General features: G+C 41.0%; 1 protein-coding gene across 1 annotated transcript in view; it reads right to left on the bottom strand.

Moving 5' to 3' along the window:
• Positions 1-346: 346 nt before the first annotated feature.
• The window catches only part of SDC2 (syndecan 2), a 106,430-nt gene continuing 88,682 nt past the window's right edge, over positions 347-18,094 (bottom strand). Inside the window, exons 2-5 of the mRNA XM_029062829.1 lie at positions 13,815-13,926; positions 11,284-11,417; positions 3,144-3,279; positions 347-2,822 (exon numbers count right to left, since the gene is read on the bottom strand). Coding sequence (XP_028918662.1) covers positions 2,659-2,822; positions 3,144-3,279; positions 11,284-11,417; positions 13,815-13,926 — 546 coding nt within the window. The 3' untranslated portion in view covers positions 347-2,658. The remainder of the gene's footprint in view (positions 2,823-3,143; positions 3,280-11,283; positions 11,418-13,814; positions 13,927-18,094) is intronic.

Raw genomic sequence — 18,094 nt, 5'->3', positions numbered from 1 at the left:
AAATGGCAGAGCCGGGATTAGAACCCATGACCTTCTGACTCCCAGGCCCATGCTCTATCCACTATACCACACAGCTGCTTCTGCTTCTAATTTATCCATAAGGATCCTACTGATTTGATACTGACTAAGCCTACTGAAAATGAAGATTTTTCACTTTGAACAATTTACTAGCATGCAGTTTCAAACCTGAGTTTTATTTGATAACTTCCATTACCTATTAGACGTCTAGTTTCTGAATTCTGTAGTTACAACAGACTTTTTTAGGATGATCTTCAGCACCTTTAACAAAACCTAAAAGCTGATAATAATTGAAGAAAGCTGGAGGTCAAACTGTACAAATGAAATATTACTTTAGGCATGACAGACTTTATTTTGGCACTTTAACAAATATTTTGCTTTACAGCAGTGACAACACATTTGCCAGAAAATGTCTTTTCCTGGCACAGCAATTCCGAGCAGTTGCTATTCTGTGAACTGAATTTCACTATCCCTTGAACATTGTAGAGGTATTCTTACTGTATTAACTTCTTTGTAATCGGTGGCCATTGTGCAACCTGAAAAAAATCCTTGCATTTCATGATTTCAAAACAGTAATTTTCTAAGAGGGTTGGATGAGAATTTTCAAGGTTAGGTCTTATCTAAGTAAACACGCTGATGTTTGCTTTGGTTGTTCAGTGTATCTTTGTGGTAGTTCTTGGGAAAAAGGAGGGAACAGCAGAAGCAGAGAAAAAAGAGGGCTATCCTTCACTAAGAAGGTGTGTCAATTTTCAAGATGTATCACGGGAATACTATTTGGATCGAGGTGTCAGGAAGGCAAACTGAAGGGGAGACTGTTGGAAAATGTACAACAAAGGTGCATGCAACCCCACTTCCTCCCACAACATTAAACAGTTATTTGAACTTTGCTCACCTAGACACAGTCCAAAAGTTCCACTTTCACCTTTGCAGTTCTTTGGACACCATTCTCAGGTGATTTCAATCTAGCTTTTCAAATAAATTGAAACCATAGCTGGCTAGTTCTTGAAAACCAATTTTTCCACCCTAGGAGTTTTTAACCGTTCCGATAGAGTGACCGGCAGAAAGGCGTGTATCAATTTCCAAATTGGCATAAGCTCTTCTTCAAGGTGGCAAGCGAGCCTGGCACTTGGCACCTGAGTTTGCCCAAATGATGCCCGTTCAAGCCTTCCCCTGTCTTTTCTGAGATGAAAGCTCTCAACAGCCTCATCAATGGCTTCTTTGGTGTTGATATGCAAATACCGAGCCCAGTGTGGTCACTGTCTAGATATTATCCTTGGTGATGGATTAGACATGCCTACCAGGGAGCTTTAACTCATTCAGACCCCTTAGGCATGTTTAGTGTAGGCGCATAACCTAAAGAGTGCCACTGAGGCCTGAAAATAGGTTAGCTGTCTTCCAACAACTGCCAAGGAATGAACTTAAATGATGACAGAATTAGGCTCAGCGCCTTCTGGAATCTAACTCTGATCTTCAGCATAAAACCAAGTCAGCATATGCAAAGTGTACATTTGCTCAAAAATGTACAAAATTGATCACAATACTTTCAATATTAGGCCACATGATTTATTCAGTAGTGTTTATGTTCCCAAATTACAATTTATATCTATCCATGTAAGACTACAAAAGTTACCATTAGAATTGTCTGTGCTTATAAAATACCAACTTTTTTTTACTGTTATATATACTCATTAACACCGGTCTGCGACGAGATACATAGAATCATAGGCACTTCAAAGGCTTAAAAAGACGTTTACAACTGAAATGCATTTTAAAGAACAAAACTCGAATTTTTCTTTAAACCCCTATTCGTACCTTCAAACTGCAAGAAATAATTAACAAATACAGTGGCCATAGGAATCTGCAGCAACTTCTCTGAATACTGTTAGAGTCTTTGGGTTTGCTTAAGCTTGTCAGTAACTTACATCAAATCTTTCTGAAAGAAGACTTGAGTAGTAAATATACGACTATACAGCTTTGTGGTAACATTCCAATTTTACACACTTCTGTAATTTGCTGTTGCAAATAAATCTGCAGCTACAGGTACACTGAGAAACAAAGCAAGTGTAAAATGGATATTCGGACACTCAAAAATTTATACAAAGTGGAGGTTAAAGTTTACAGAGCTGAAAAATCACATTTACACTAAATTACTGTTATCTGAATTATTTGAGGACGAATTGCACCATGACAGCTACAAAAGGCATTTTTTTCCTGGGGGGAGGAGGGGCGGGAACGACATAAATTAATGAAATAAGACTAACTTGTAAGATCAATCTGAGACATGCTGACAAAAATTAAACAACTTTCATTATCGAACCATAGGATAAAACAATCATTTCTATTATTTCATATATACGCATAAAGGTTTAAAATGATTCCGTGAACATCAAGGGTCTGTATAAAATAATATTTTGTCACTGCTATTCACAGAACACTGCAGACGTTAAGTTTTAATTTTATGTTGTTCTAAAGGAATACATGAAAAGTTTTAAATACAATGGAATTTTGTCATAAAGGTGCCAGAATGGCTCTTTAATGAAAAAAAAAACAAAAAAAAAACAAAGATCTTCGTTATTCTATGCAAAAGCTTTATTTTTAAGAGTTCAGTGATCTCATAAATAGAGACACTAAGAGGGAGTTTTACGCATAAAACTCTTTAGTAGGTGCCTTTTGATAAGCAGCACTGGATGGTTTACGTTCTCCAAGGTCGTAGCTGCCTTCATCCTTCTTTCTCATGCGATATACCAAAAGCAAGATGAGGAAAATTGCGAAGAGAAAGCCAATAACTCCACCAGCAATGACAGCTGCAACACACACACAAAAAAGACTTCATTACAGAAAAGAAGGCAAAAGCTTCGGAAACAAGTTTACTTGTATTTTGTTAAAAGGGCTTCCTCCCTTAACCTGGATAAAACTGAATCCAAACAACACAATAGCTTAATGATGCCATCTAACCTTCAAAAAGGGTGTGCTGTCTAGTCTAAGGATATTTTTCTAGATTAAGATACCCTGGCTCGGAATGGTCACACACAATGAGGACTGTCAGTAGTAACACCTTTCCATGGGAAAGGACTGATTCTCTATATTCTTTTCTATATTCCGGCTGATTTATCCCCACAGCTTACCTGCTAGCACTTCTGTTCTCTTAAACAGATTGTCTGAGTGTTTTTCAGTATGAACATTTTTATCGTCATCAGCTGACTCCATTTTTTTGTCAGATTCAGAATCCTGAATGTTTTCCTTGTCAATTTCTTCAGGTGACTAGTAATGGAAAAGAAATCTGTTAACACTTTTTTTTTTTAAAAAAAGGACCTGATGGCAAATAGTATCATAAAATAATAATAATGGTATTTTTAAGTGCATCCTGTGTGTCAGGCACCATACTGAGTGTTATGGTGGATACAAACAAATCAGGTTGGACACAGTCCCTGTCCCACCTGGCGATCACAGTCTCAATCCCCATTTTACAAATGAGCTAAGTGGCACAGAGAAGTGAAGTGACTTGCCCAAGGTCACACAGCAGACAAGTGGCACAGCCAGGATTAGAACCCATGACTCTGTCACTCCCAGGCCCATGGTCTATCCACTACACCATGCTGCTTCTCAACAACAGCTACTTTGTGTAATGGTTATGAAACCTTACAAAATTCTTGATGGAAGTGGCTATATAATTTATGTGCTCTGTACAGATGCCTGCACCACAGTCCACTGTGGGCAGGGATTGTCTCCGTTGCTGTATTGTATGTACTTTCCAAAAGCTTAGTACAGTGCTCTTCACGGAGTAAGCGCTCAATAAATGATTGAATGAATGAATGAATGATGTCCCCACTCTCTAAAGGCAGAGCATTAACAGTGTAATACAGAACAGTCAATATAAATACAGGGCCATGGAATCAACATTTATAGAACAGAGAAAGAACAACTATTTGGAGACAGAGATGCAGACTGACAGAGACACAAATAGAAACACAGACAGACAGAAACAGAGAGAGACACCTAGAGATTTAGAGTAAGTGAACGTGCAACTTTATATTTTATTAGGTATCTTGCCATAGCCAAACAGATAAAAAATAATTATCCCAAGGTAACTCTCAGTAGTAAGAGTAAAAGAGTTTGAAATAGAAGAGGGAGAAAGATTGATAAATTCTTTGTCAACTAGGGAATCATTTAATACATGGAATAGAAGTTTTGTAATTAAACAATACTGTGGTGACCTGAAGGAGTAAGTGTACCTTAAGAAACCATCAAATTTACTACCTCCTAGGAAAGTTAATTTACCCAGCATGTTCTGGGTCACCAACCACATCAGTGGAATCATTCAGTAAACTCAAAATGTTTAACTGCACGATTTTGTTTTCTGAAGTACTCTGATAGTTTCTTCCAGATTAGTAAATTTACAAGAAAGAAAATTAAAATAACACATCTTGTCTTATGCTGTTGAGTCATCTCCGACCCATAGAGACACCATGGACACATCTCTCCCCGAACGCTCCCCCTCCATCTGCAATAGTTCTGGAAATACTGAAATATTAATCATACATACACTACACTAACATTAGTTAACTCATCTTTTTCCACTTCTCTGAATATTTGAAATTAAGAAAATTTTTCTGCAGTGGTTATGTGAATCTGAATATACTAGATATCTTGGGTCATCACTTTTTTATGTAGATGAAAGATCTTAAGCATTGTAAGAATAATAATGATGATAGATTTTCAATCATATTCATTAGGAGGAAGAATATAGAAAGTACATTTGTAATCCATCTGCAGAACTCTACCAAGGAACTGTAGAAAGGTTGAAGACGCATTTGAGGAATTTCTATTGAAAAAGAGCCAAGATAAAAACAGGAAAATAAAAATCAGGCAACTGATCCTGAAAACTGGTAATTTCTCTCTATTCAAAGTTCCCTCGGAATTCATCAATCTGGAACTCCAAATTAGAGGAAAGTTGTAGAAAAGAATCAAAGAAAGGACCATGTGAGGTTCTAAATCCAGGGAGATGATTTAATGGTCCCACGAAATCACTTTGGTCCTTCCTTTGCACGATCAAGGTGGAAAAGATCAAGTTCATTCAAACATCCAAATCCTCCAAATGTTAATGTAACACTTCTAAACTCTAACAGTGGTGACCCAAGCTCCAGCCATTAGGTATTGCTGTCCTATTTTTTGGAAGCACTGCAGTCTACATATTTGCAAATGGGATAGAGAGAGACAACTTCAGAATTCAGGGATTATACTGTTTGTGACTTATGCTACTTCTTCACTTATCTTTCCCTTGCTGCTAGCCCTTTAGATATTTATCATTCCCCTCCAGGAGGAAGGGAAGAGAAATGAGGAAAAAATCAAATGAATCAATGGTTTTAGAAGAGTCTGTTTTAAAAGGTAGGTAAAGATAATACAAGAAAATAAATTGTATGGTCCCCGTCCCACATGGGGTTCATGGTCTATATGAGAGTGAGAACAGGTATATAACCCCATTTTACAGATGAGAAAATGGAGGCACAGGGAAGTCAAGGAACTCATCTAAAGTCACATGGCAGGCAAAGGGGCAGAGCCCGATAAAAACCCAGGTCCTCTGACTCCCAGGTCCATGTTATTCCACTGTCACATTGCTTCTTCTATGCTGTGACTAATGGCTAAAATTTGTACTTTTTTCTCTCAGGAACAGATCCCGATCTTCCCAGTTGGATTAATGTGTGGCTCTTGTAAATGAAAGAGGGAGAAGCAGAGTGAAATGATCTGGGAAAGTATTTTCCAGGCTGTATTTTTTATTGGCATCATTCCTGATTTCTTAGTTATATTTAAGTCATAATCTTAACAGTCCAAAGAGAGCCCTCACTCATGAATGATATCTTGAATGCTATCTTTTTTTTTGAATATTAGCAAGTTGAGTCAATGAAATTCTTCTATGGCTCAGGTCATTTTCATGCTCCCTTTTAATTGACATTGAATTGGCACCCCTTATTCCCTAATCCCATCCCTTCCCACTTTATCTAAACATTTTCCCTCTCCCTTCCCCAACCACAACTTCTCACTTTTCAGTGACTCCTCTCCCATTGTTTTCCAACAAATCCATGCATCCCCTAATCTAGAAGACTCTTCCTTGGCTACTCAGCATCTTCCAAGTATCACCCCATCTCCCTCCTACCATTCCCCTCCATATTCCTTGAGTGGGTTATCTACACTCACTACTTGCACTTCCTCTCCACCAACTATCTCCCTCAAACCCCAGCAATCTGGCTTCCACCCCCTTGAGCCGAAAGAAATAGCCCTAAGGTCACCACTGGCCTCCTTATGAACAAATCCAAAAGCCTTTACTTCACCTTAAACCCCCTTCGATCTCTATGGTGTCTTCAGCATTGTAAATCACCCCCTAATACTGAAACATTATCTAACCTTGGCTTCACCAACACTGTTGTCTACTGGTTCTCCTATCTCTATCTCCACTCTTCTCAATCTTCTTCACAGTCTACTCCTCTTCCTCAAACCCTCTATCGGTGGGAGTCCTCAAAGCTCAGTTCCGGATCCATCTATACCCACATCCTTGAAGAACTCTAATGGTTTCAACTACCATCTCTCCACGGATGATTCCCAAATCTACCTCTCCAGCCCTGACCTCGTTCTTCTGCGGTCTAATTCCTCCTGCCTTCGGGATCTCTTTACCTGGCTGTCCCCCCAAAACCTCAAGCTGAACATGTCCAAATCAGAACTCCACTTCCCAAACTCTGTCCTCTCTGTCTGCCCCCTCCTATTTTACCTCCCTAATCTCCTATTACAACCCAGACCACACTTTGTTCTTCTAATGGCAACCTACTAGCTGCTAGGTAGATCATGTCTACCTTGCCGCCCACCCCTTACCCCTATCCTCCCCTCTGACCTGGAACTCTCTTTACCTGGCTGTCCCTCCAAAACCTCAAACAGAACATGTCCAAAACAGAACTCTACTTCCCAAACTCTGTCCTCTCCCTAACTTTCCTTTTTCTCAAGATAGCACCACCACCTCCCTGTCTCACAAGCCTGTAACCTTGACTCATCCCTCTCATTCAACCCACACATTTCATGTCACAGACCCTATCAATTCTACCTTCACAACATCTCTAGGATCTGCCCTTTTCTCCCCATCCATATGGCTAACACAATGATCCAAGAATTTATCATATTCCATCTTTACTGCATCAGCCTCCTACACTGACTGCCCTGTCCTCTGTCTCTCCCCTCTGCAGTTCATACTTTTTGCTGGCCAGATTATTTTTCTCAAAAAACATTCAGTTCATTCCATCTCACACCTCAAAAACCTTCAATAGTTGCCATCCATCTTCACATCAAAATAAATACCTTATGATTGGCTTTAAAGCAATCAGCTGGCCCCCTCCTATTTTACCTCCCTAATCTCCTACTACAACCCAGCCCACATACTTCATTCCTCTAATGCCAACCTACTATATGTTAGGTAGATCATGTCTACCTTGCCGCCCACCCCTTACCCATATCCTCGGAGGCCTGGAACTCCTTCCCCTTTCACATCTGACACATCACTGTTCTCCTCACCTTTGAAACCCTACTAAAATCACAACTGCAAGGGGTCTTTTTTTTTTTTTTAATAGTATTTGTCATACTAGTGCTGTTCTAAGAGCTGGGGAAGATACAAGATAATAAGGTCGGGCACAGTCCCTATCTCACTCAAGGCTCATAGTCCAAGTTGGAGGGAGAAGGATTTAATCCCCACTTTACAGATGAGGTAACTAAAGCACAGAAATGTTTAATGATGTGCCCAAGGTCACACAGAAGACAAGTGGCATAGTTAGTGTTTGAACTGAGGTCCTCTGACTCTTAGACCAATGCTCTTTCCACTAAGTCCCGCTGCATCTCTCTACCTTCCCTAAGCCCACAATTCCTCACCCTCACCCTATTTTGCTCTTGAATCTGTACCCTTTAAGCAATTGATATTCACCACACCCTCTGGCCCACAGCCCACATGTACATATCCTTACACGGAGTATCTGTACCTCAATGTACCTCTTAAACACTTCATACTCATCCCATCATCAGCCCCATAGCAATTACATATGCATCCTTATGCTCTGTATCTGTAATTTATTTTAATGTTTACCTCCCCCTCTGGACTGAAATTTCTTGAGGGCAGGGATCATGCCTACCTCTAAGCGCTTAGTACAGTGCTCTGCACACAGTAAGTGGTCAATAAATATAATTGAATGAATGAACTCTCTTGTACTTTCCCAACTGCTTAGTATAATGCTGTGTACACAATAAGTAGTACTCAAAGCCATCGAATGATTAAAACTGTTCCATTATCATCCTAAGGACAGTGATGGGCAGAATGCAATCCTCTAACAGAGCAAGGAAACTGTGCAGTTCAGAATTTTGTTTATGTGGGAATAACACTCTCTGGAAGATTGGTTATTTCATCCATGTTAATAATTTTGGCCCTAAATGATCCAAGAAAACCTACTTATGTCTTACCAAAATGTTCTGAAGAGCCCTTTCATTGCTTAAATTTAAATGGATCAAGTCATAGAAAAACACACATCAGTGTAGCATTATGCCATTAAAAGAGAGTAAAAATCATTCAGATGGATAGAAACTAATTTGGCAAGCTGTTTTGATGCCTTCTTAACAGCTCTTTATTCGTGCCAAATCAAATTAAGTACAGCGTTAAAGATCAACTGGAGCTATTTAAAGATTTGTCATTCCCATCATTGTTTTAATGCTATGAAGGTTTAGAAACAGAAATACAATGTTTTTCTTAAATAAACATCAGCATTCTCAGTTCGGGATACCTTTTAACTAAAACTAGATAATACATACTTTCTACCACATATAAAATCCCCCAAACCCAAGCAGTAAATCAGAACCTAAGTTAGCTAAGAGGCAGTATGAATTCAATTGCTTTATGCAGGTGTCTGAATTTAATATTTAAAGCTTTAGAAACAGTGATTTAGGAACTTGAACTTCAGGATTTTTATTGAATTACTGGTGCTCTCCACCTTGATCCTGATTGATGACAGGTTTTATATTTGTATTCCACAAATAAAGGCCACCACACAAAAATATGTAGTTTTCAATGAAAGATTCAGGTTTTCAGGAACTATTTATTTATGTATTTAATGCTATTTGTTAAGTGCTTACTATGTCCCAAGCACTGTACTAAGCACTGGGGTAGGTACAGGTTAATCAGGCTGGACACAGCTTGGGCTCACAGCTTTAATCTCCATTTTACAGATGAGGTAACTGAGGCACAGAGAAGTTGAGTGACTTGCCCAAGGTCACACAGAGGACAAGTGGCAGAACTCTGATTAAACTTGGGTCCTTCTGACTTCTAAAAGTTCTACCCACTAGGCCACCCTGTGTTTCTCATTTATTGATCCTCTGCTTTGTGTCCTTCCTCACTGAGTTTTAAAATCAGGACCAATTTTCTCATAGGAACAATGTGTAACTGGGAGATATTATTCTTGAACCCCAATTGGACATCATATTTTTACCAAAATTACACTGATTTTTGTACTTAGTTATGGATGAGTAATATAGCTTCATTGCTGTATACATTTTGTTTTGTTGCCTGTCTCCCCCTTTCTAGACTGTGAGCCGTTGTTGGGTAGGGATTGTCTCTATCTGTTGCTGAATTGTACTTTCCAAGTGCTTAGTACAGTGCTCTGCACACAGTAATTACTCAGTAAATACAACTGAATGAATAAATGAATGATTCATGGGTTCTAATCCCGGCTCTGCCACTTGCTTGCTGTGTGACTTCGGGAAAGTCACTTTAATGTTGGTATTTAATGTTGGTATTTATTAAGCGCTTACTATGTGCCGAGCACTGTTCTAAGCGCTGGGGTAGACACAGGGGAATCAGGTTGTCCCACGTGGGGCTCACAGTCTTAATCCCCATTTTACAGATGAGGGAACTGAGGCACAGAGAAGTTAAGTGACTTGCCCACAGTCACACAGCCGACAAGTGGCAGAGCTGGGATTCGAACTCATGAGCCCTGACTCCAAAGCCCGTGCTCTTTCCACTGAGCCACGCTGCTTCTCCAAGTGCTTCTCACTTTACTTCTCTGTGCTTCAGTTACCTCATCTGTAAAATGGGGATTGAAACTGTGAGCCCCTTGTGGGGCAGGGGACTGTGTCCAACACTATTTGCTTGTATCCACCCCAATGCTTAGTACAGTGCCTGGCCTATAGTAAGCGCTTAACAATACCACAATTATAATTATTATCAGAAATAGAATGAATATGTCAACCCTTCCTGTTGACCTGGTAATCCTCTGGCCTATCCCTCTGGCTATTTCCATCCTTTTCAAACTTTCCCCTATCCTCCTCTCTTCCCCCAGATGCTTTTTATATTATCTTTTTAAATGCTGGCTTTAAAAATAATGTCTCCATTTCTCTTCTGTTCCCCCGGGCAATCACTGCCCCCACAGTAAATGCCATAAAGGAGGCTAGTGTTTGCCAAGTCCAAACCAATTTGTTATAAAAGTGAAACAGGGTGTAATTTAGGAGTGTTGATAGTGCCATTCGTCAAACTGAAACATCGTAAGTCGAAGGACTACCTAGCCATTGGACCCGACATATCCAAGGGTTCTTCAAAGTGGAGGTGAGGGGATGGACTGGGATTTCAGGCAGCATAGTACTGGCGGTAGTAATAGTTATTAAGAAGCATTCACTGTGTGCTGAGAACTGTACTAAGTGCTCAGAAAGAATACCCGGGTGGGAATTAGACATGGACCCTTATCCTTTGAAGGGCTCACAAATTTATGAGCCTCCACAAATGGGCTTAGGTAACACATAAGGGCTGTGGTTCCTTGTCATGCAATCGGTCTAGCAACATGAAAATTTTAAAATAGATTTTGCTATAAAATGGCATTGTAGATTCTAATGAGGTTTGTCTCGTCTTTCTTAAATACCACAATAATCTTTATTGGATGTTTCATTTTTATTGAAAATACCAAATAACCATGATGTTTCCTCATGGTTGATGTTCCATTATTAGAACAGAAGCTCCTTAAAGGCAAGGCAATATCCTTAGTTTCATTTTTGCATAAAACCTAGAAGAGTGCCATGCAGGTCACAAGGTATTTATCAGACAATGAAAAACAAGGAAAGGGTGGAAACAAGTAAGAGCACAGAAAGTTTCAGATGAGGCCTTTCAAGGCCTGGAGGGGCAAGGGCGGGCAATTCCTATAAATACTTTAAAAAAAAAGCAACAGCATTTTATAAAGAGAAACAACACAAAGTAAAGCCAACCTCTGTCTGAGTAGGAATCTTGGTCTGTATTTTCAGTGTGGTCGTCTCAACTTTCGGACTAACGGGTGTGGATGGGATCTTTGGAAGCGTGTGGGATGTCGTCATCTGAGGACTCTCGCCATCTTCATCAGCTCCTAAAGGGACATCAGTCGTATTTATTGAGTGCTTACGGCATACAGAGCATTGTACTTAACACTTGGGAGAGAACAATGTAGTAGAGTCAGTCGGTTGACACATTCCCTGCCCACGACGAGCTTACAGTCTAGACATGCAGAAGGAATGTGAAGCTGTTTTTCAAGCAATCTGCAACATCTTAACTGATGCGGAGAATAGTTGGATCCTTGAGAGCCCATCCAGTATTAATCTCCTCACTCGGGAATGTTTAAAATGACAGTTCCAGAGAAAATGTTCACCGTCAGTTGACTTTTGGGGTGCATCGTGCACGGTTTGTTCCAAAAACATCTCCTGTGGGACATTAACTCTGACAGAGAATTCAGACTTGTTCATTCATTCATTCAGTCAAATTTATTGAGCGCTTACTGTGAGCTGAGCATTATAATTAGAGCTTGGGAGAGTACTTGCTCAGGCCCGAGTTAGCAATTCAAATTATGGACTTGGTAATATGTATCTAACGCACGACGCAATTGCTTTCAGATAACATCTGGTTTCAAATCCTAGGCGTTGGGCCAATTAAGCTGTCCATAACCAAATTGGAAGGGAGAGGGGACAAAGATTCCCTCCAGTGAGAAAAATTAGGAATCTGAGAACTCCTTTAGGAGCCAGGGAGTCAATACTGTCCCAACCTTAAATTGAGGGTTATTGGGTGCGAAGGGGCTGTACAGAATTACCAGGGCAACATCTCCAAACTAAAAGAAACCTCAATTTGCAAGTGATTGTGATGTCACACAGATCCATAGTGCCTAACACCCTCCACGTAGAAGAGACACCTCGGGCAGTGTCCAAAGCACTGGGCACTGCTCCCTATTCATCCTGCCCTGGCAGAGTCGATTTATTAAGGAAGCCGGAAAAACTTGCTTTCTCCAGAGATGTTGAAGGACGAGATAGGCAGCCCATTTACCTGAAATAATTTGGATACACTGTGCCTTGAATAACAGAAATGCGTACATGGTCTCTGGAGATTTCTTCTGATTCTCTCCCAAGAATTTAATACAGTGCTCAATAAATACAGCCACCTATTTCCACAGGGAATTATAAGAGGTCAAGAAAGATGCAATGTGAATAAAAGGCATTAATAGAGATGTGAAAACATCGGGACTGTGCATTGAGATGGGCTGTTATCACACCAATTCTGTATGTGACGTACTGCTATCCCTAAGAATAGCTGTAAATTTTACATCAAGATTGCTCTGCAAACTCATTTTACCTTTACATCCCTTGGGATTGTTGCTTCCCCACTTGCCAACATTCCCAAGTGACATCCAGATTTCCTTTTGGCATGTGATTAATTCTATCCTTTGTAGGTAGGCTTGCAGTTTTGGATTAGTCTATTCAATCAGATGTTCCCCCAAGAATTTGAACCTGATTTGGTTGCACTGTTGCTTGGATTAAAAATGAAAATGTTAATCCCACTGGAGGTTTTGTGGGGCCCCAGCTTCACACTGCATCCTTCCTGGCCGGACATGGTCTCTGGGGTCTCAAACCAGGCCCCTCCCATAGCTTCACAGCTGTCCTCGGGAAAGTCATCGGCCAAACAAAGCATTTCCTCTAGGCTCCTTACTCTCCCTTCTTGGAAGGGACAAGTTGGATGCTGGAAGAGAGCCAACTCTTCCCGACTTGCCCCCAACTCCTAACCTGCAGTGTGGACTGCTGCCAATGAGAGAACTTCTCTAAGAATTTTTCTTTGTTTCTTGCCAGTCTCACCGCAAATCCCTCAAACCCACACGTTATCTGCCTAGGAACGGTTTTCTTGTTCAGTTGCATGCAAAAGCACAGGCTTTCTTAATGAAGAAGGGAGCTTCTTGCTGCCGAGGGTGGTAGGATCAGAGCCAGAGGGGCTGTTGGGGAGGCATTTCATTCGATCCCTTCCTCCAGATGGGACATGAGGGACAGGATTCACATACAACCGTCATAAAACCAAGTCCCTTCCGAGCTCCAGGGATCAAACAAGATAAAACCTTTTCAAGGAGATCAAGCAATAGGGGAAAGCCACCTTAATCTGGACTGTAAACTAACTGTAAGAAGGAAATGTGTCCCCCGACTCTGTTACGTTGTACTCTCCCAGGCGCTTAGTGTGGTGTTCTACACACAGTAGCGTGCGAAAAATACAATGGATTGACTGAAGAACTAATTGGTTCTCCTGAATTAGCCAGGGTAAAAAAACCAACACAGAGATAGCCAACTCACTTTGTCTAACCTCAAGAGGCACTTCCCCATTCATACAGGAAAGTACAGTGGACTAAACTCTGCCAATAAAATTTTGGAATTGGCGGATGCTAAACTCTGAATAATCAAATCTTTATCGCTGATTTTGAGGGCCGGGATGACATTAAGGAACTTAAAGCTTTTATTACCTGAGCCTGATGCCGAAGCATAATCGTCATCATCAATAGGGTAAACTCCTGATGCTTCTTCAATGGAGCTGTTGTCAAGGTACATGTCTTTATCAGATGTCACCTCTGCTTTCTGGGAAAATAAAACAAAAGTGACAGTGCAAGAGGGTTAGCTAGCAATAAGCTTTTTTAGTTTATTATTCTCCAGTGAGGCTGCCTAGCCTCTCACCCACTTCCTTTAGAGGAGTTTCTCCTCACGCTCTATAAAAGGTACCAGACAGTGCAATCCAATCACTGAACCTAGAGAGCTCCTAAACCAAGAAAGTATTCAGCAGAACAATGCAGTGAATAATAATAATAATAAATAATAACTGTGGTATTTTGGCCTAGTGTCAAGAGCACGGGCTTGGGAGCCAGAGGTCATGGGTTCAACTCCCAATTTCGCCACTTGTCTGCTGTGTGACCAGAGAAGTAGTGTGGCTCAGTGAAAAGAGCTCGGGCTTGGGAGTCAGAGGTCATGGGTTCTAATCCCTGCTCTGCCACTTGTCAGCTGTGTGACTTTGGGCAAGTCACTTACCTTCTCTGGGCCTCAGTTACCTCATCTGTCAAACGGGGATGAAGACTGTGAGCCCCACGAGGGACAACCTGATCACCTTATATACCCCCCAGCACTTAGAACAGTGCTTTGCACATAATAAGTGCTTAACCAATACCAACATTATTATTATTATTTAACTTCTATATGCCTCAGTTACCTCATCTGTAAAATGGGGATTGAGACTGTGACCCCCCACATGGGGCAATCTGATTACCTTGTATTTACCCCAGTGCTTAGACAAGTGCTTGGCACATAGTAAGCACTTAACAAATACCATTATTATTATTATTACTTGTTAAGCACTTACTATGTGTCAAGCACTGCATTGAGTGTAATGGGGTAATAATAATAATATTGGTATTTGTTAAGCACTTACTATGTTCTAAGCACTGTTCTAAGCATTGAGCCTGTTGGTAGGGATTGTCTCTATGTGTTGCCAAATTGTAATAATAATATAATAATGATGGTATTTGTTAAGTGCTTACTATGTGCCAAGCACTGTTCTAAGAACTGGGGTAGAAATGAGGTCATCAGGTTGTCCCACGTGGGGCCCACAGGCTTCATCCCCATTTTACAGATGAGGTAACTGAGGCTTAGAGAAGTTAAGTGACTTGCCCAAAGTCACACAGCTGGCAAGTGGCAGAGGCGGGATGAGAACCCACGACCTCTGACTCCCAAGCCCATGCTCTTTCCACTAAGCCACACTTCTTTCAAAGCGCTTAGTACAGTGGTCTGCACACAGTAAGCACTAAATAAATATGGTTGAATGAATGAATGAATGAATGAATGAATGAATGAATACAGGGTAATCAAGTTGTCCCACGTGGGGCTCACATTTTTTAATCCCCGTTTTACAGATGAGGAAACTGAGGCCCAGAGAAGTGAAGTGACTTGCCCAAATTCACACAGCAGATAAGTGGCGGAGCTGGGATTAGAATCCATGTCCTCTGACTCCCAAGCCTGTGCTCTTTCCACTAAGCCATGCTGTTTCTCAGTGAAGCAAAGACTTCTCTCTCACTCTCTGCTTTTTTTTTTAATGGCATTTATTAAACACTACGTGCCAGGCACTGTTCTGAACACTGGAGTAGAAACAAAGTAATTGGCTTGAACACAGTCCATGTCTCACAGTCTTTATCCCTCCCCGTTTTACAGATGAGGTATCTGAGGTGCAGAGAAGTGAAGTGACTTGCCCAAGTTCACACACCAGACAGATGGAGGAGGCAGGATTAAAACCCAGGTCCTTCTCACTACCAGTCCCATGCTCTATCCATTAGGTCACACTGCTTCTCCATAATAATAAAAAATATCACATTTGCTAAATGATTCTTTAAATTTTACTCTTCCAGGCTAACTAGGCAAACCAGCATGCTTTTTGATATTCAGTTTTTATTCCAGTGGGTTAATTTTTCATTAATGGATGGTAAGCATCTAAATAACCCATGTGTGGTAAGGGAGCAGTTACTTCAGTTGTTTTTCAAAACAAAATTGAACGTTCATTCCCAACAGGCATTTTTTTCCCTGATCTATTACAGTCTCTCAGTTTAGATTAAATTTCCTCTTGAAATAAACCTTTCTTTGTAAAAGGTCCCCGACTTGAACCTTCCTGGGAAGACACACAGGTACACTCTCTGATTACAGTACTACTTTATTCTATCAAGTTACAGCCAGTGCGAGGAAAATCAATCTTTTAAACTCTATCCCACAAGCTCCACCGGCCCTCTGTGCTTGTTCATAGAAAGGTGTGTGAACCCATTTTGCTTTATCTGTCATCTCTTCCAATTCTGAATGTTGAAACCTTGGGGTTCTCTCATGACAAGTTCCCTGGCACTGAGGAACCATCTGGAGTTGAGGGTCAGAAGAAATACACTGAGAACTCAACCTTACAGCCAGCTCTCAGGCAAGTGCTTAGGATTTTCCACAGTTCTGACCCTTCTTGACAGGTCCAGTAGTAATAAACCTAGAGATAGAAAGGCAATTTTCATTGCTTCTGCACTGTGACATAAAACTGGAGCCTTACGTTCACTGTGTCCACGTTCCTCGAATGCTCTGAAACCTTATCTCTGGATAAAACAGTTCCTATAAATTTAAAGTTCTCTAAAATGACTGGATTAGCTCCAACCCTAAAAGGCCTTTGCCCTAAGCCTATATATGTCTTGTCTCTATTTCCAAGATTGTCTCACAGAAATGCGAACTAAAGTTTAGCAAGAACTGCGAGTCAAGAATTCTGTCCTCTTTTCTTCAAGATGAATGATTTTCATTCCCTTCTGCCCACACCAAACACGTAATCTGAAAGATCTGAGTGCAGCTGCAAGATATTCGATCCTCACTTGCAAATTTGGTTGCTTCTCATTAGATAACCTCGATGTCTAGACGGGCATATCACTCATGCCCAGTTAACTGGCAGGTGGATGAAGCAAGCCGCTTCTTGGCGTCACCTCAAAGCCCATCTACACCTGGTAAAATGCCAACGTGGACTAGAATTCACTGTGGTGAATAATTTCAAATTACTTTCTTCCTGCATACCAGAGAATGAAAAATTAGCTCTTTTTCAGCCTTGTAGTGGATAAACTGTAATCATCGTCAAAGGTATTTGAGCGCTTACTGTGTGCAGAGCATTGTACTAAGAGCACGGAGAACAATACAACTGTAAACTAGACTGCATGCTTATGGTGGGCAGGGAACATGTCTTCCAGCTCTGCTGTAGTTAGTAGTGCTTAGTAGTTTTCTGCTCTATAAATATCATTAGTTGGTAGTATTGGCTAAAAAGCACTTTTTTTTAATTGAACACCTTTATGAGCCACTGGGAAATGAACCCCAGGAGGGTGTGAAAGGGCATTTCTTGTCCAACATTCCCCGTGTATTGTCATTAGCTGAAAAGATGAGACCTCCTCGTGTTTCCTATCTAATGGGAATGCTGAAAAGGCATTTCAGCTGGGCTTTTGACCAACTAGTTCCCTCAAAAACACAACAGACTTGAAGAACTTTCAGTATCCTTCCGTTCTTTCTCTCCAGGCTCAGATGGACATCCTATTTCCCCTTGCTAAAAGTGGGGGCGACGGTGACCTGAATCCCCCAGGCCCTAGCAATGTAAGACTGGCTTGTGCTTTCTGTGGCAGCTGGGCTGTGTTTTTCTCCTACTGAATGAGGGTCTCTGGGTTTAGTTAGTTCCACAAGCTCAGGGTGTTAAGGGGGAGGAAAAAAGTGGGAAGAGCCTCTGCTTCCCCACCACCCCCTACCTTGGTTGTTGAAGGATGTGCACTGAGATCAATGGGCTGCCTCCTAGAAGAGCTGCTGAGGAAACGTACCAAAATGCTATATTCTATGCTTTTTTAATGGTATTTGTTAAGCACCTACGTGCCAGGCACTGCACTAATTGCCGGTTGGACAAAGTCCATGTCCCACAAGGGACTCACATTCTTAATCCCCACTTTACAGATGAGGTAACTGAAGCACAGAGAAGTTAAGTGACTTAACCAAAGTCACACAGAAGACAAGTGAAAGAGCCAGGATTAGAACCCAGGTCCTTCTGACTCCCAGACCTGTGCTCTATCCACTAGTAGATGCTGCTTCTACTCAGATAGTGAAGCCACTGGTAACAAATGGAGGAAAGTGAAAAGTGAGGCTTCTGAGCCCATCTCGATTGAAACAATCAATGGTATTTAGTGCTTAATATTTGCAGAGCACTGTTCTAAGCACTTGGAAG

This window comes from Ornithorhynchus anatinus, chromosome 4 (assembly GCF_004115215.2).
Source record: "Ornithorhynchus anatinus isolate Pmale09 chromosome 4, mOrnAna1.pri.v4, whole genome shotgun sequence".
NCBI lineage: Eukaryota > Metazoa > Chordata > Mammalia > Monotremata > Ornithorhynchidae > Ornithorhynchus > Ornithorhynchus anatinus.
This window is presented reverse-complemented; position numbering and strand designations above follow the sequence as displayed.